Here is a 20,243-nt window from a genome sequence, read left to right on the forward strand (position 1 = left end):
GCGCTGAGGTGGCGGAGGTGGCTGAGGTGGCGCTGAGGTGGTGGAGGTGGCACTGAAGTGGCAGAGGTGGCTGAGGTGGCGCTGAGGTGGTGGAGGTGGCTGAGGTGGCGCTGAGGTGGCAGAGGTGGCGCGGGGATGAGGGAGGTGGCTGAGGTGGCACGGAGGTGGTGGATGGGGCCCTGAGGAAGCGGAGGCCACGTGGCGCTGAGGAAGTGGAGGTGGCGCTGAGTTGGGAGCGCAGCGTCAGGCAGTGGAACCGCGTGACCTTCCTGGTGAAGGAGGCGGAGCGAGCGGAAGGCTAGGCGGCAAGCGCCTCACGCTCTGCAGCAAGAAGAGCTCACCGCTCTCTGAGGACAGAGGGCAGTGACTGGGGAAGGGAGACGGAGGCAGCCGACAAAGAGATACGAAGGAAGAGCTTCCTGCTGTCTGCCCCAGGATGCTGGCCCTAGAACTGTTGGGAACCCTCCGACTGAAACGAACCCTACTGGGTCATGGGTAAGCCAAATACGCAAGTGCTAAGGACACACTTCCTCCAACTTGAGTGAGTGAAGTCGCTCAGTCATGTCTGACTCTTTGCGACCCTGTGGACTGTAGCCCACCAGGCTCCTCCGTCCATGGGATTCTCCAGGCAAGAGTACTGGAGTGGGTTGCCATTTCCTTCTCCGGGGGATTTTCCCAACCCAGGGATCGAACCCAGGTCTCCCGTGTTGCAGTCAGACGCTTTAACCTGTGAGCCACCAGGGAACCCCAACTTAGCTGCCACCTTTTTACATTTTTTTTAAAACGCATGCTCTTGTCCCCCAGCTTAGCAGCAGCCAAGTCCTCGCTAGTAAGAAAAACCAAAAACTTGTGCTCTACTGCCACCTTCTGGCAAACAAAAAGGCTCCTAATTACCAACCTATTGAACAGTTAGAACCACAGTAAACAAACTCTTGCCTAAGTGAGAAAGATATTCACTAACTCAAATTTGATGGCAAAGGCACTTTTCATCAAACACCATGAAAAATTCCAGCAATAAAGTATTACGAAAAGAAAAAAGCAATTTTCTAGCAGCCAAACCTAAAGACACAGAATATTGCAATTTAACTGATAAAGAATTAAAAATAGCTGTTATGAAGAAATTCAGTGAGCTACAAGAAAACTCAAAATGACAATACAATGACCTTAAGAATAAAATAAGGAATATTTTACCAAAGAGGCTGAAATTCTAAAAAAGAACCAAACTGTATTGTACTCACACAAAAACAGACACATTGACCAATGGAACAGAATAGAAAGTCCAGAATTAAATTCCAGTAGATAAAGTCAACTAATATTTGACAATAGAGCCAAGAATATGCAATGGGGAAAGAGTAGTCTCTTCAACTAATGGTGCTGGAAAACTGGAAAAATACATGCAAAACAATGAAATTATACTCTCTCATGTCACTTACAACAATTACCTCAAAAAAGATCAAAGACATAAGACTCGATAACATAAAACTCTTAGAAGAAAACGTAGGGAAGAAGCAATGTCTTGGCAGTGATTTTTTTAGTATGACACCAAAAGGACAAACAACAAAAACAAAAATCAACACATGTGACTACATCAAAATCAGAAGTTTCTGCATAGCAGAACCAGCAATTAACTAAATGAAAAGATAACTTACAGAATGTGAGACAACTTTTTCAAATCATATATCAGATAAAGAGTTAACATTCAAAATGTATAAAGAATTTAGTCAACTTCATCACACACACAAAAAAAGTCCGATTAAAAAATAGGCCAAAGAACAAGAGGCAAAGAGTACATCAAAATGGTCAACAGACACGTGAAAAGATGCTCATCACTAATCAGAGAAATGGTAATGAAAACCACAACAAGGTATCACCAAACACCTGTCACAATGGGTATCATCAAAGGCAAAGAATAACAGATGTTGGGAAGGGATGTCAGGAAAAGGGAATCTTCATGCACCATTGGTGGGAGTGTAAACTAGTGCAGCCACTGTAGTAAACAGTATGGAATTTCCTTAAAAAATTAAAAATAGATGTATTATACGATCTTGAAATTCCACTTCTAGGTATATACCCCAAAAATGAAAATAGGATTTCAGCAGAATATATGCACTCTCAACAAGTGCCCATCAATGAATGAATAAATAACAAAGATGTAGAACGTATACACAATGGAATATTATTCAGCCACGACAAAGAAGGATATCCTTCCATTTGTGACAACATGGATGTACATTAAACACATTACGCTATGTGAGATGGGCGTCCCAGATGGTGCTAGTGATAAAGAACCTGCCTGCCAATGCAGGAAGCCTAAGAGACATGGGCTCAATCGCTGGGTTGGGAAGATCCCCTAGAGGAGAAAATGGCAACCCCCTCCTGTATTCTTGCCTGGAGAATCTCATGGAGAGAGAAGCCTGGCTGGCTACAGTCCATAGGATCACACAGAGTCGGACACGACTGAAGCAACTTAGCATGCACACATGCTATTTGAGATGAGTCAGACAGATAAGTCAAGTTATTGAATCTAAAAAGTCAAAATGAACAACAGAATAAAATGACTGTTACCAGGGGATGAGGGTGGCGGAGATAAGAGTGTTTAAGGGTACAAACTTACAACAAGTACTAAATAAGCTATAGAGATCTAATGCACAGTATAATGAATATAAGCAATAATGTGCTAAGGCACTTCAGTTGTGTCCGACTCTTTGTGACCCTATGGACTGTAGCCTGCCAGATGCCTCTGTCCATGGGATTCTCCAGGCAAGAATACTGGAGTGGGTTGTCATTTCCTCTTCCAGGGGATCTTCCCGACCCAGGGATCAAACCCACGTCTCTCATGTCTCCTGCATTGGCAGGTGGGTTCTTTGCCACTAGCACCACCTGGGAAGCCTCATAAGCACTAATATCATACTATAAATATGTAATATAATAAATATCCCTATCAGCAAAAAAAAAAAAAAAAAAAGCTAGTAACAGCTGACTCACAGCACCTGTAAATAAGTATCACTAACACTGTTGTAAACCAGATGTGGTAAATGCCTAGGAGGGATGCACTCAGTTCATTTAAAAAGGCCAAGTCATCAGATACCTGCTTTAATATCAGTTCCATATTCCTGAACTTGTATATGATCAATAAAGGAATTGTTACATCTATTCAGTGTCAGTCAGGCTTCTTCATATCTGAACATTCACTTTCAAGAACAAGCATTCTAAATGTGGCTACAAATGTGACTTGTAGTCTAAAAGCTCTAAATATGCTCTAAATATAGAAATTTTTTTCAGTTTACATATAAATGTTTATAATTATGAAGAAGAGATGTTGCAGTAATTGATGTACTCTGAAAGCTGTTTAAGTATAAAAATTATAATTAAGAACTTTTAAATAGTTAAAATAAATTAACAGTAAACCAGACTGACAGTTAAAATATAAATATTAAGAGAGTATGTCACCAAAAAACATCAAGGAAGAACATGTTATCCTCTTTTCATTTCATAAATATTTATAAAAATTTAAATACTAACACAAGAAAAAACACCAGAGATTAAATCATAGTAAAATAACTTTACGAGAACTATTTTGGTATACTAACTAGAATAAGTAAAAAGCAAAAATGAAGCCTATGTTGTCTCAGGACTATCTGGGAAAATGAGATTGGGGTCTATCTTCCTACAGTACTGTGTTAAGTTGTTTCAGTCATGTTCAACTCCATGCAACCCTATGGACTGTGGCTCGCCAGGTTCCTGTCCTACTTCCCTAGAAACCACAGAGTTAAGATAAATGTAAAATGTTCGTCTGCCTAGTTTACTTTGAAATCCCTAATTCTTGAGATTCCACTTAGACTGATGAACTTCAGGTTAGCATAACATGCATACCCTGGACCTGTGTGACTAAAATGTAATAGAAGATTTGTGTAAGTGACTTAGCAGCAGCAGCGAGGCTATGATTGGGCTGCCCCAGTGGCTCAGATGGTAAAGCGTCTGCCTGCAATGTGGGAGAACCAGGTTCAATCCCTGGGTCAGGAAGATCCCCTGGAGAAGAAAATGGCAACCCACTCCAGTATTCTTGCCTGGAAAATTCCACGGACTGAGGAGACTGGTAGGCTATAGTCCACAGGGTCACAAAGAGTCGGACACGACTGAGCAACTTCACTTTCACTTTTCAAGGCTATGATTTAGTGCCAAGTCCACACACTCTGAGCTCTCATCAGTGGCAGCCATCCATGGTCCAGGAGAAAAAGAAGGTACAAAAAGAAGATGGTTGGTGGGCCCTTCCATACGATGAAGATGCTCAGTATTCTCTATTTCTTGTCTCCTATCCTTCCCTGACGTCTCCAAGGCTACATCTATCCTACTTTACTCTTTCCCTTCATTAGACATTTGATCCAAGCAGAGCTAAATTAAATTCTTTCAGAAGCTGAATGATACTGAGAAAGAAGTTGTGAAAGCCATGTTATGTTAATAACAGGAAGTTAAAGACAGACTCTTGAACTTCTATTTATAAGGTTCCTAAAGCAAATACTCTCTTGGATTCTATAAAACAAACTTTTATTCTTTTAATGACCTTTTAATTCTTTTAATCTTTTTTGCTTAAGCATTGTAAAATTATACACAAACACATATACAACACACACACAGGCTCAAATGTATGTACACAATTCTTATGTTATTGGTGGACTTGTTAAAAAATAACTATTTCAGGTCAACAAAAAGGATGGAGGGAGAAGAAAAGAGTGTAATCATGTATGTTATGAAGCTAAGGAACAGGTAGGAGTTGATATTCTCTTGTGGACTATCTGACTTAGCACTTTGGATGACAAAGGGAAAAGGAACCAGACAGTGTCTTCAGCTAGCATAGGTGAAGAGAGGTTGTTAAGATCTCATTTGTTCCAGAAAACAGTTATACATATTTATATATTATGCAAATGAGTATATATTTATATACTCGAACATTTTTTACAAACATGTGAAAATGGACATTAAAATTCCACAAGGAACATTTCAGCGAATAATTTGAAGGAAAAAAATTAGTGAATAATGAGAGAAAACTATCAATTTTATAAATGTTGGCTGAAATAGTAAACAAATACAAAACTGTGGAGCTAAATATGATAACATAATCTAGCTAGGATGCCCATAAATTACCAAAAGTAAACTGTTAAGAGCCATAAGAATTTCCCATACACTGACCCACAATGAACCTACGTAACAGTTCACAATTCGGTGCACATAGCTTAGCAGTACAGTAGTGCCCGAGGAGCAGTTGGAGAGGCCATGTCTTTACTCAAAGACAATGTAAATATCAGTCCTGCCTCTTGTTGGCTCTATGATCTTCGGTAAGTAACTTAATTCTCTCCACCAGTTTCCTCACATACTGAGGGAAAAGTGATAGATCTTACCTCATAGAGTTTATGAAGACTAAAGTTTCTGAGTATAAAGCATTTAAAACACCAGGTACACACTTAAATGTCAATAAATGTTAGCTCTTATTTGACCAACTTATTCTTGGTCCAAACAGAAGCTAGACTGTACAGCGTTCTTGGCTTATGTTTTTCTGTGTCTCAATAATTTAAAAATCCATATTCCCTCAATGTTTTGCAATATTCAATCATTAAATAAATATTTATCTTTTATCAAACAATACACAAATGATGATTTTAAATTTAATGATATATTCAATTTCTTAAACTAAATTTAAAATACCCTTAATAAGATAAATTCCAGGAGTAAAACCAATATATTTTGGATAAAATGCATAGTATTCACTGTTATTTTACTAATTTTAACAAATGTATTAAGATAGAAACATTTTAAATTCATTTAAGACAGAATCTATTATATTACATAAAATTTAAAAACTAAATAAAACATGTGGATCTGTACTATTAAATAAAATGTAATGTTTCTTTCAGGCTCAGTAGCAACATTTTTTCTAAAATGTAGATCTAATTTATGTTACCTGAGAACTGATCATGCGCTGAGATGAGCGAGCAATGTTAGCAGGCAGACCAAAGAAACTAGGTTTGTCATCCTCTGGAAGTTTCTCAATGACAGCACGATAGTCCTAAATATAGAGAAGTAAAAAACAGTTTTTCACTAAAAATCAAGTTTACAACCACTGAAATCAGAAAGAACCAGAATACCAGTAAGTATTAAATTACTAGTTATTCATGTCACACTTTCTAGATAAACCTCACTTTCAGTGTGTATAGTATTAATTCAGTTATCTAATGGAAATTCTCTTTGTCATGACTTCATTATACTTTCTTATCTGACATTTCTCATAATTGAAGGGACCCGGAATTGATTAAAGCAAACATATACGAGTGGCTATGCCTGTTGTTGTTCAGCCGTTAGTTAGGTCGTGTATGAATATTTGTGACCCTATGGACTGTGGCACGCGACGCTTCCCTGTCCTTCACTATCTCCCAGAGTTTGCTTGAGTCAGTGATGCCATCTCACCATCTCTCTGCTGCCCTCTTCTTCTTTTGCCTTGTATCTTTCCCAGCATCGGGGTCTTTTCCAATGAGTCGGCTCTTCACATCAAGTGGTCCACGTATTGGAGCTTCAGCTCCATCATTAGTCCTTCCAATGAATATTCATGGTTGATTTCCTTTAGGATGGACTGATTGGATCTACTTGTAGTCTAAGGGACTCTCTGGAGAAGGCAATGGCATCCCACTCCAGTACTCTTGCCTGGGAAATCCCATGGATGGAGGAGCCTGGTGGGCTGCAGTCCATGGGGTCGCGAAGAGTCAGACATGACTGAGCGACTTCACCTTCACTTTTCACTTGCATGTATTGGAGAAGGAAATGGCAACCCACTCCAGTGTTCTTGCCTGGAGAATCCCAGGGACGGGGGAGTGTGGTGGGCTGCCGTCTATAGGGTCACACAGAGTCGGACATGACTGAAGCGACTTAGCAGCAAGGGACTCTCAAGAGTCTTCTCCAACACCACAGTTCAAAAGCATCAATTCTTCAACACTCAGCCTTCTTTATGGTTCAACTCTCACATCCATACACGACTATGAACCTTTGTTGGCAAAGTGATATCTCTGCTTTTTAATACGCTGTCCAGGTTTGTCATAGATTTTCTCCCAAAAAGCAAGTGTCTTTTTAATTTCATGGCTGCAGCGCCATTCAAGGTGATTTTGGAGCCAGGAAGTGATGGGACTCAATGCCATGATCTTCGTTTTTTTGAATGCTGAGTTTGAAGCCAGGTTTTTCAATCTCCTCTTTCACCCTTATCAACAGGCTCTTTAAACTGGAAAGGCAGTCACTCCCTCACCCATCACAAATGGCATATGGGGAACCTGGTGCTAAACTATTCGTAGACGACCTGTTTTTAGGTCAGGGTTTCATAGGTAGCAGAGCAGCTTCCTCACTGCAATCTATTGAAAGTCAGCCCTTGACACAAGGGTTTGTAGAAGAAAAAAGTTTATTCTTTAAAAATGAAAAATAATTTAAAAACAGCAAAATGAAATTTTAAAAAGAGGCTCTTTAATTCCTCTTCACTTTCTGCCATTATATCTGAGGTTGTGGATATTTCTTTGGCAATCTTGATTCCAGCTTGTGAGTCATCCAGCCCAGCATTTAACATAATGTACTCTGCATACAAGTTAAATAAGCAGGGTGACAATATACAGCCTTGTCGTACTCCTTTCCCAATTTTGAACCAGTCTGTTGTTCTATTTAAGTTTCTAACCCGCATACAGGTTTCTCAGGAGACAGGTAAGGTGGTCTGATATTCCCATCTCTTTAAGAATTTTCCACAGTTTGTTGTGATCCCATATAGTCAAAGGCTTTTGCATAGTCAATGAAGCAGAAGTGGATGTTTCTTTTCAAATTCCCTTGCTTTCTCTATGATCCAATGAATGCAATTTGATCTCTGGTTCCTTTGTGTTCAGTTGCTTCAGTCATGTCTGACTCTGTGTGACCCCATGGACTGTGGTCTACCAGACTTCTCTGTCCATGGAATTTCCCAAGCAAGAATACTGGAGTGGGCTGCCATTTCCTTCTCCAGGGAATCTTCCCAACCCAGGAATCGAACTCTCATCTCCTGTGTCTCCTGCACTGGCAGATTCTTTACCACTGTGTGGTACCTCTGCCTTTTCTAAATCTAGCTTGTACATCTGGAAGTTCTTGGTTCATGTACCGCTGAACCCTAGCTTGAAGAATTTTGAACATAATCTTTTTAGCATGCAAAATGAGTGCAACTGTATGGTAGTTTGAGCATTCTTTGGCACTGCCCTTCTTTGGGACTGGAATGAAAATTGACCTTTTCCAGTCCTATGGCCACTGCTCAGTTTTCCAAATTTGCTGACATATTGAGTGCAGCACTTTAACAGCATTATCCTTTAAGATTTTAAATAGCTTAGCTGGAATCCTGTAACCTACCAAAGACTAATCAGCAGAGTATAGCTCTGCTTATAATGAAATAAATACTCTAACAATCTTTTTTTTTTAAACTTATAGAACCCTCAGAAACATACATACACACAGTCTGATGTACAAGAACTGCTTTGTAAATTGCTTTACTATAAAGCAATTCCAGTTAGTCTTAACTAGTGAGGCGTGATGAAATGCATCAATAATCCTATCCTTTCATCTCAAGACTTACTGTAAGCACTATAAAGGCTTGATTTGTCAAGCATTCACCCAGTTTCCACTTCAGATGCTAGACAGGAAACTAAGAGTATATCAAGATGATTTATTCAGTTTGGTCCAAAGATGGGAATTGTTTAGTTTGTCTTCATGAAGATACAAGTTTATTTTAAGGCAGGTATTCTATATGCATCTAAACTATTCTTGCTGAAGTGGGATAAACTGTTTTTAATGGAGCAGCCTCATCTTCTGCCCCTACCCTCTTCATCCTTTCTCATCCTTTGCAGCTGCCTCTCAAGAATTTCCAAGACACAGGTGCTGGAGTTAAACTCCAGGAAGTATGTCAAAGTTTGAAAAGAAATGCTGTTCTCTGAAATTTTTTCTCTCCTATAGCACAGTAAACTTCCTTAAGGTGTTCAGTCACATCATATTAATAGATATGCATAAATATATATGTATTATATGTGAGTGTATACTTGTGTATATGCATGCATTTGTGCATGTGTGTCTGTATGTCAAAGTGTTCTCCTCTCCTGGGAAACTCTGGCTTTCTCTTTCTATGTAACTCAATTAAATAGAAAGCTAAACATTGACTCTAGTGAATCATCTTATAATTTTTAAATTAAAAAAAAATTGTTTTCTCTTTTTTTCTTTTTATCATCTTTTTTGGCTCTGCCTTGCAGTATGTGAGATCTTAGTTCCCTGACCAGGGATTGAACCCATGTCCGCTGCCTGTGGAAGCATGGAGTCCTAACCACTGGACCACCAGGGAATTCACATAACCATCTTACAATTTTAAAACTACCGTTTTCTTTGTATTTATACACTTGGTTCATTTTTAAATATCTGTGAAACTTTCTCATTGAGACTGGGGAATCTTCTCTACTTTGGACATGTTTCCTAAGTAACAGACCTCTACATATCCAAACAGATATATTCTCACTTGGACACAAAAGAATGTATACCAAATGATATCCTTTACATGAAGTAGAGAGAGGCAAAACTGAACACAGGTTGTTGGAAATTAGGTTAATGTATCCTGTGCGAGGAGATTGTAACTAAAAGGGGAAGGACTTCTGGGGAGCTGATAATGTTGTTTCTTGATTCCAGTGCTGGGTATATTCATGTGTTCAGTGTACAAGTATGCACTGAATTGTGCACTTATGACGTCTACTTTTATATATATATTTTTTATTTTTCAATTTAAACTTCAAACAATAGATACAAAAGACTTGTCAGGGTATGCTAACATGAGTACTATATATTTATCAGAAATAAATATATAATAATAAATATCTGTGATATTTCTGTCTGCACACTGACTCCAAGTTTCTTCTACTAAAAAGTAAACTCTACTGATGCATCAAGAGATCCACAGTTCTTGAACAGGGTTATTATTGAGCAAATGTTCAATGAGTATTGTTGAATGATTAAATGAATGGAAACTGAAAAATAAAATAGATGGAATACTCAAAAAAACAGATAAGATATTCAATAAGAGTAAAATATTTAATATTGGTAGTCAAGATTTTGTTTTTTGATTTATGTTACTAAAACAAAGGCATTTTCTTGAAAAATATTTGAATGAGAGAAAAGGCACAATACTGAAAGAAATATATAATTAAATTTATGTATATTTTGTAATTCATGAAGAAACATGTAATTTAAATACTCTAGGCAATAAAAACATTTTTGGGGGGCATTTACACAAATACAAATTGGTAGCAAAATAATTGAAATCTTTGGGCTACATTTTGTACTATTTTCTGGAAAAGATGACTGCATTCTAGGAAACTTCAATAAAATGACTCAAAGCAAAAAGCTACAGTGAAATAAAATAAATTCATATAAACAAAAATGTTGCTATGAAATCTTTTTAGGTTAATATTTCTCATAGCTTTAGAACTACTTTAAATTTATAAGCCAGAGTATGAAATAGACATCTGTTGAATAATATTTGCTTTTTTCAAATTTACTGTATCAGAGCACTCTCATAATTACAAACAAGTAGTATACCCTCCCATTCCAGATCTTCACAGCTGCCCTACAATTTAAAAATTTTCCTAGGCCACTGCTTTCAAGATTTGTCTATCTATCAACACTACTATCATCAATCAGTGCTCCCTAAGTATCCAAAAGCAATAGGACACCTAACTAGAGTTTAGAGAATCGGGCTGCATATTGGCATAATAAATAATAATCCGTATTTGTGATGACTGCTTGTACTTGTGAAAAGAAGCAACAACATATTTTAACAATGTAATAAATTATGCAAGTTTCAATCTGGTAATAAATTGAAAACAATTAATGTTACCTACCAAAATGCTGCAGGATTTTGGCAGAGATATGGAGTATGGAAAAACACTTTTCTTGTTCCTTTCGCTTAATACATCAATTATTGAAGAATTAAAAAATTGCTTCAGGTATGATCGAAGAACTCTAAGGTCAAAGTAGTTATCTATGCGTCCTCCATAAATAGCATTTTCAAGCAAACCATGTACAAATTCCCACTGTACATCTTTGGAACCTATAATTTAAAAAAAAATTTTGTTTCATTTCTAAGATATTAGAAATTTTCTAAAAATATTCTAAAATATTAAACAAATTTCAGGTTCTAGCTATATTTATAGACTATAATAATACATATTTAAAGCATTTAAATTATTCCTTAAGGCTTGATATTAACATTAATGCTCATCAATATTAGGGCTTCCCTGGTAGCTCAGCTGGTAAAGAATCTGCCTGCAATGAGGGAGACCTGGGTTCAATTCCTGGGTTGGGAAGATCTCCTGGAGAAGGGACAGGCTACCCACTCCAGTATTCTTGGGCTTCCCGTGTGGCTCAGGTGGTAAAGAATCCACCTGCAATATGGGAGACCTGGGTTCGATCTCTGGATTGGGAAGATCTTCTGGAGAAGGGAACATCAGCTGGAGAAGGAAATGGCTACCCATTCCAATATTCTGGTCTGGAGAATTCCATAGACTGTATAGTCCCCACGGTCACAAGGAGTCGGACATAACTGAGCAACTTTCATTTTCCGGCCTTGAAATTAACATTAATGTTCATTAATATTATTAATATAATCATAGAGAACCAATTCGAGGAAGGGAGTTATCACCATAGATAAGTACAGTATGAACTAGATATGGTGGTCAGGAAGGAACCTGGCAAAGTCTTTCAAATTTCCTCTCTGTTTCCCACTGTCTTTGCATAACCCAGCGATTTCCTTCCAAACATTTGCTTTTTTGCATCTCCACATAAACTGCCTTCCTCCTTTTGAAAGCTAAAGCCACTACCCCCACTTCACTACTTTTTTGTCTTTAGTTGAAGATGGTATTAAGAGCTTCAGCCATTATAGCAGGTTACTTAGTTTTCTAGGATCTCTCACATATAAACATATTATTAATATTTTTTTTTGTATATTTGTTGTGCTGTGCTTACTCACTCAGTCATGTCTGACTCTCTGCAACCCCATGGACAGTAGCCCACCAGGCTTCTCTGTCCATGGGATTTTCCAGGCAAGAATACTGGAGTGGTCTGTCATGCCCTTCTCCAGGGGATCTTCCCAACCCAGGGATCAAATCTGCATTACAGGCAGATTCTTTACCACCTGAGCCACCATCTTCCCTTATTAATTCATTTTATGTCAATGTAATTCTTTGACCAGCCAGAAGAACCTATAAGGGTAGAGGAAAATTTCTTCCTCCATGACAGCAGTAAATGCAGAAAAACTATTTTAATCTACCTACTTAAGATCACTGATAGTATTACTAGCTTAGTTCTATTTCATTACTATAAAATTCAATGAACTTTTCCCCATTTTTACATTTAATTCTCCAGATGTGGAAGTCCCTTAATATCAGGAAACTTTGTAACTATAAGATTATATAGCAAAGACTTTTATCATAAGATTCAATGTAATTTTAAAGCATCTTACTTTCACAATAATTTCATTGGTATTATATATATATATATAAATCATATGATGTTATTAATTAATCCATCATAAGCTGGAAACATGACGATAAACAAATCATTCACTTTCTCTATGCTTTGGTTTCCTCATCTTAAAAGGGTACTAATAATATATGCCTCATAGTGATATAATAAAAATAAATAAATGTTCAAAAGCCTTTTGGAAAATTACCAAGTTTCTAAGCAAGATAAAATACTAGTAAATATCCTCAAAAATATGTTTTAAAATAAACTTTAAAACAACTCAAGTAATAAAATTAATTGCCCCTTAGCACAAAATGGGGAAATGCTGCATCATGTGTAGAAAAGAATGAGGGAGATGCTTCCAGAATGCTGGTAACATTCTATTTATTGATTTTGGACTAGTTACAAAGGTTCACTTTTTGAAAATATATTGAATTGTACATTAATGTGTACTTTTCTGATGTATAATTTTAAAAAATTTAAATAAGCAAGAAAATCACCTGGAATACTATTTGGCATTAACTAACAATGGGGAACAAATACATTAATATCCTATCTACTGCTAATACATACATGACAGAAATATATTATACCTGACAGAAGACATAGATTCTCAGAATGGCATACTATATAGCACTGAGAATAAATGGACTATAATTGATATGTAACCATATGGATGAATCTCTCAAATACAACATTAGCTGAAAGAATCTAAATATTAAAGAGTACATGATGTATGATTTCAATTTTATAAATACAGGCAAACCTAGTCTATATAGGAAGGTACTGGTTTTATCACAGGAATAAGGGTGAGGGAACCTGGAGAACAGTAGTGGCTGAAAGGCAGCATTAGAGTATAATCTGAAGTATTGGTAATGTTCTGTTTCTTGATTAGACACTCTCACCTCTTTTATTCAAAATAGCTTAGAAATTCATAGCCACAGAAAAGAGAGAAGAAAAAGAAATAAAAGGAATTCAAATTGGAAAGGATGAAGTAAAACTGTTGCTGCTTCCACATTACATTCTATACATATAAAATCCTAAAGGTGCCACCAGAAAACTACTAGAGCTCATCAGTAAGTTTAGTAAAGTTGCAGAATAAAAAATTAATATATAGAAATCTGTTGCACTTCTATAAAATAACAACAAAATATCAGAAAGAGAAATTAAGGAAATAACCCCATGTACTATCACATTAAAAAGTATGTAATACCTAGGAATACACCTACCAAAGGAGGTGAAAGACCCATACTCTGAAGATACAAATGAAAGAAACTGAAGACAGCATAAACAGAAGGAAAGATACCCTGTGTCCTTACATTGTAAGAATCTATATTGTTAAAATGACCATACTACCCAAGGCAATCTATGGTCTCAATGCAATACCTATCAAATTACCATTGGCATTTTTCACAGAACTGGAACAAAAACAAAATGTTTAACTATGGAAACACAAAAGATCCTGAATAGACAAAGCAACCTTGAGAAAGAAGATGGAGCTGGAGGGATCAAACGCCCTGACTTCAGACTATACTACAAAGCTACAGTAGTCAAAACAGTGTGGTACTGGCCCCACAACAGACACCTAGATCAACAGATCAGAAAAAAAGCCGAAGAGCAAATCCACACACTAAGGGCCAATTAATCTACAACAAAAGAAGCCAAAAATATACAATGGAGAAAAGACAGTCTTCAGTAAGTGGTGCTGGGAAAACTGGACAGCTATATGTAAAAGAATGAAATTGGAACATATTCTACCATGAAATACAAAAATAAGCTAAATATGGATTAAAGACTTAAATGTGAGACTGGATATTATAAAACTCCTAGAGGAAAACATAGGCAGGATATTCTTTGACATAAATCATAGCAATATTGTTTTGGACCTGTCTCCTAAAGAAAAATGAGTAAAAATGAAAAAGTGAGACTTAATTAAACTTAAAAGTTTTTTACAACAAAGAAAACCATCAACAAAAACAAAAAGATAACGTATGGAATGGTAAAAAATATTGGCAAACAATGAGACCACCAGGGGATTAACTTCCAAAATATACAAATAGCATTTTGTATACAAAATATACAAATATAATTCAATATAAAAAAAAACAAAACCCAACCAAAAGAACAGATAGAAAACCTAAATAGACATTTCTCCAAAGAAGACATACAGATGGCCAACAGGCACATGAAAAGATACTCAATATGCTAATTATTAGGAAAATGCACATGAAAACTACAATGAGGTCATAATGGCCGTCATTAAAAAGTCTAAAAACAATAAATTTTAGACTGTGTGGAGACAAGGGAAGCCTCTAGCACTGTTGGTGGGAATGTAAATTTATACAACCACTATGGAGAACAGTAAGGAAGTTCCCTAAAAAAACTAAAAATAGCGTTACCATATGATCCTGCAATCCCACTCCTGGGCATATATTCAGGGAAGATGAAAACTCTCATTAAAAAAGAAACTTGTAATCAACGTTCATACAGCACTATTTACAATAGCCAAGACATGGAAACAACCTAAGTGCCCATCAAAAGATGAATGGATAAGGAGGAAATGGTATATGTGTAAATATATATATACCTATCTATCTATCTATCTATATATATACACACATATATCTATATATACACATGCTCACGTGCACGTGCACACACACACACACAGAGTAGAATACTACTCGGCCATAAAAAAGGATAAAATAATACCATTTGCAGCATATAGATGGACTTAGAAATTATCATAGTAATTCAGAAGAGAAAACAAACAAACAAAAAAATATTGTAAGATATCGTTTATATCACTTTGCCAACAAAGGTGTGTCTAGTCAAGGCTATGGTTTTTCCAGCAGTCATGTATGGATGTGACAGCTGGACCATAAAGAAAGCTGAGTGCCGAAGAATTGATGCTTTTGAACTGTGGTGTTGGAGAAGACTCTTGAGAGTCCCTTGGACTGCAAGGAGATCCAACCAGTCCATTCTGAAGGAGATCAGCCCTGAGATTTCTTTGGAAGGAATGATGCTAAAGCTGAAACTCCAGTACTTTGGCCACCTCATGCGAAGAGCTGACTCATTGGAAAAGACTCTGATGCTGGGAGGGATTGGGGGCAGGAGGAGAAGGGGACGACAGAGAATGAGATGGCTGGATGGCACCACTGACTCGATGGATGTGAGTCCCAGTGAACTCCAGGAGTTGGTAATGGACAGGGAGGCCTGGCGTGCTGCGATTCATGGGGTCGCAAAGAGTCGGACACAACTGAGCGACTGATCTGATCTGATATAGCACTAGGAACTATATTCGATATCTTGCCATAATCTCTATAGAAAACAATCTTAAAAAGAACAGACACACATACACACACACATATATATGTACAACAGAATCACTTTTCTGTACACATGAAACACAGTAAACCAACTATACTTCAATAAAATTAAAACAAAAAGAAGAAAACTTCAAAAAAATGGGATTGGCCACATGCTAGATGTCTATCCTTATCTTTTTGTGGAAAACAAGTTACATAATAAATTCTCATGCCATTAATTTAACAAACAATAACAGTGCCTATTACCATGGGATATGCCCTGCTGCAGGTGTTAAGGAGATAAAGAGTAAAAAACATAGTCAGAGACCTTGCTTAATATAGATTAAACTCTAGTTTAAAGAGAGGAACAAAATTTTAAAAATAAATGAATAAATAAAGCACATCTAATGTAGTAAAACAATAAAGCAGAACAAGGGAATAGAGAACAACTAGATTACTTTAGATTTGGCGATAATAAAAACTTTTCTGAAGAGGACACCTCTAAGCCAAGATGTGAATGAGAAAAAGGAGAAAACTACATAAAGGTCTGGAAGAAGAGCGTTTCAGACAAAAGGAAGGATACCTATCAAAACCTTCAGGTAGGAACAAGCCTGGTTTGTTCAGGGAACAGAAAGAAGATAAATGTGGCTCTAGGCTGTAAAAGGAAATTGTCTGCTTTACTTTACTTTTGGCCTCCCTGGTGGCTCAGCTAGTAAAGAACCAACCTGCAACACGGGAGACCTGGGTTCAATCCCTGGGTTGGGAAGATCCCCTTGGAGAAGGGAAAGGCTACCCACTCCAGTATTCTGGGCTGGAGAATACTATGGACTATATAGTCCATGGGGTCACAAAGAGTCGCACACAACTGAGCGACTTTCACTTTCACTTTACTTTTCTAAAAAATAAATTTGGTTACTCTGTGGAGAATTTTTGAAAGAAGCTATTGCTTGAACCACCAAGGCACTGATGAAACTGAAAAAACTGAACCGAATCTTGATGTGATTTGGACATGAAGGGGACAGAAACTGCCAAAGCACTGGATGTCTGACGATTAGAAAAAGAGAAGAATCCAGGGTGACTGATGGGTTTTGAAGCTGAACAACGACATGGATGGTGGTACCACTTACTGGAATGGGGTAGACTCAGGGAAAAGTAGTTTGGCAAGGCTGCAGGGTGGGAGGGAGAGACAAGAATCTAGAGTTCTGTTTGGGATGGCTTTAAGCTACATACTCTTCTCAAGTACATAATTCTTCTACACTCTGGTGTCCCCTTGAGTTGGCCCTGAACAGTGACACTCAGGGATTGGACCAGTCCTGTCTTCAGGAGGCAGCAAGCTAGGTGGTCTCAAGGGATCTTATTATATGGTTTTGTTTGCAGTCCTATTTTAGTCTATTATTTGTACCTTTATTCCTAAGTTTACTTAATCAAACAATTATGATTCTACAGATTCTTAGTCTACCATATTCCTGAATTTTAATAGCTCCTTTGAAAATTATTAATAATTCAGTTATGAATAATTCAGTAAAAGCCTGAAACTGCTGAAGGCCACAAAGTAAAGACAAGGTCTTATTCTAGCTTTCTGCTTCCTGGGAGCTACAGATCAACCAGAAATCTAACAGAGTATATCAAAGCCAATGACCACAATCGATAATATAAAAACTTTCACAAGCATAGAATTCAGAGCACAAAATAAAAAGCAAGTTTTATAATAGGAAGTCAAGTCACTCTTGAAAAAAACATATTTTTAATAAGACCTCAAGCTTTTTCATTGACACCAGATATCAAAGTTTTCATCATGAGAACTTACCATCAAAGAGTCTGTCAATAATGTTGTACCCAGCTCTAAGATCTGATAAAGAAAACTCATAAAACTTGGTCCAACCCTATCAAAACAAATTTAAAAATGTTAAAGAACTATAAGCAGTATTCAAAGATATATATGCATGTATAACTGTCCTTACAATCTTAAAAAGAATATTCAATATAAGCTAAAAGAAAAAATACAGCCCCTGAGAATTAATAAAAATAATAAGATAATACAGCTAAACTTTATTAAATATTACATAAGATATATAAATTTATATAGCATTTTTGAAGGACATCCAAGAAATGGTGAAGAGTTGGTGTCTTGGGAATATAAACTGAGTAGCAGGGGATAAGGAAGGAGGAGACTGAATTTTAATTTGGAAGCATTTTCATTGCTTTTAAATTTATACTATGTATCACAATAAAAAAATGAAATCTAGCTTTGTTTTTAAAATGTAAGTTTTGTTTTCTCAATAAAAGGTATCACTAGTTTTCATGTATCCATCAGGATTAATTGGTACAATTGTCACAGAAATTAGGGAAAAAGGCTTTAGAGGAAGGTAAGCCTGGCTACTTGCAAACTCTACAGCTTTTTAGGTATGATTCCTTCAGCAAGTTAATCATCATTGAAATTCAATGTCCCACACCTTTGTAAAATGAAAATAATAAGCATACCCTTTGATAAGTATCATACATAACTGTATGAAACAACACGCTTCTGTTATTATTTACTCTTCCACTGGTCTGATAGGCACTGGGTTAAACACTTCTAAACACCCATTTATTTCATTTAATCCTTACAATGAAGGTAGTTATGATCACTGTACAGTCAAGGGAACTGTTGCTAATCAGGAGTTAAAGTAATTTACTGAAGCAAGGAAATTCTAGAGTCTGGACTCAAACTGCAGAACCCTTGTTCTTATTTTGACATGTAACTGAAATATAGAGAAAGGCTCAAAGGTGGGCAGGTGAGGAGGGCAGTTTGGGGAAAGGGTATCCCAAGAGAAGTAGACAAAGTTTAACAAAGAAGACAGGAAAAGTTTAAAGATGGAAGAGGAACGAAATTTGGGGCTAAGATAGGCATTTGGCGAGAAAGTGAGAGCATGGTGCCAGGTAGGACTGCCATAGCAATGAAAGAACGAGGTCTATTGATAGTTTAACAAAAAAAGCCAGAGGCTATAGTGAGAATACTCAACGGATTTAAAGACCATAAAGAAGTCTCGTGTGACTGAGGCATAGAATACAAATGGGAAGTGTAGGGAGGCTATGGATAAAACACCAAATCAAGAATAACTCCCATGTTTCTAACTTAAGTAAACAGGTATTAATGCCTATTATTGAGCAGGCTATACTGAAGAAAAAACAGGTATGAGAATTCAGTTTCTGAACACTGAGATGACTGTGAGAATTTAACCATAAAAATAATACCTTAACAATGATGGCTTATGATGGTACACACATCGTTCTCAACACTTTAATTCAAAATTATGTGAACTAGATAGCTATATACAGTCCAGAAGATTAACAGAAAAGATGGAATTAGAGATAAACATTTATAAACCATGGGGCCTCCCTGGTGGCTCAGATGGTAAACAATCTGCCTGCAGTCCCAGGTTCAATTCCTGGGTCAGGAAGATCCCCTAGAGAACAGAATGGCTACCCACTCCAGTATTGTTGCCTGGAGAATTCCATGGACAGGGGAGCCTGGCAGGCTGCAGTACATATGGTCACAAACAGTCAGACATGACCAGGTGATTAACACTTCACAAATCATGAATCAAATTAAGACATAATATTTAGCTACTTATACTAAATTGTAAAAATATTCTAATAAAAAACGTTCACCGTAGAATATATCCAAGACATGTTCCTACTTACCTGTGGAATGTAATTTCTTCTTTCTTGGCATGCAGCATGAAACCATGCAAAACTGAAGAGAGCATGAGCTCGATGTACATTATCTTTTTTGCTAATTTGCTCAGGAGTCCAAGATTCATAAGTACGCATTAAATTCTTCTTTAAACCGGGAGGTGACTAGAGAAAAAATAATGAATTTATTGTTTAAAACCTTACAAATAAATCAGTATTTAACATATTTAAAAACATATTTTAATGAAGAAATTTTTCATCATTACCAAGATTAATAAACTATTTTAATTTAATAACTATTTTAATGTTAACTTCAAAATGTATAAATACAAGTTTTAAAATCCTTACACCTAATAGCCCATCTCAAAATTCCCACATAATTTTTAAATTAAAAAAACCTACATAACCAAATTGGTTCCAAATACTGTCACTCTGCTTATTTAATTTATATGCAGAGTACATCATGCAAAATGCCAGGCTGGATGAAGCACAAGTGGAATCAAGATTGATAGGAGAAACATCAACAACCTCAGATATGTGGATGACACCACCCTTATGGCAGAAAGTGAAGAGGAACTAAAGAGCCTCTTGATGAAAGTGAAAGAGGAGAGAGAAAAAGCTGGCTTAAAACTCAACATTCAAAAAACTAAGATCATGGCATCTGGTCCCATCACTTTGTGGCAAATAGATGGGGAAACAATGGAAACCATGACAGACTTT

The 20,243-nt window shown here is 36.8% G+C and overlaps 1 protein-coding gene across 2 annotated transcripts in view; it reads right to left on the reverse strand.

Annotated features, from left to right (window-relative positions):
- DYNC2H1 (dynein cytoplasmic 2 heavy chain 1) overlaps nt 1-20,243 on the reverse strand; it is a 398,003-nt gene that overhangs the window by 139,171 nt on the left and 238,589 nt on the right. For both annotated transcript variants that reach the window (XM_061440087.1, XM_061440086.1), the window contains 4 exons: nt 19,533-19,688; nt 17,656-17,731; nt 10,920-11,128; nt 5,957-6,061 (listed from right to left, as the gene is read on the reverse strand). In XM_061440087.1, coding sequence (XP_061296071.1) covers nt 5,957-6,061; nt 10,920-11,128; nt 17,656-17,731; nt 19,533-19,688 — 546 coding nt within the window. The remainder of the gene's footprint in view (nt 1-5,956; nt 6,062-10,919; nt 11,129-17,655; nt 17,732-19,532; nt 19,689-20,243) is intronic.

This window comes from Bos javanicus, chromosome 15, assembly GCF_032452875.1.
Source record: "Bos javanicus breed banteng chromosome 15, ARS-OSU_banteng_1.0, whole genome shotgun sequence".
NCBI classification, from domain to species: domain Eukaryota; kingdom Metazoa; phylum Chordata; class Mammalia; order Artiodactyla; family Bovidae; genus Bos; species Bos javanicus.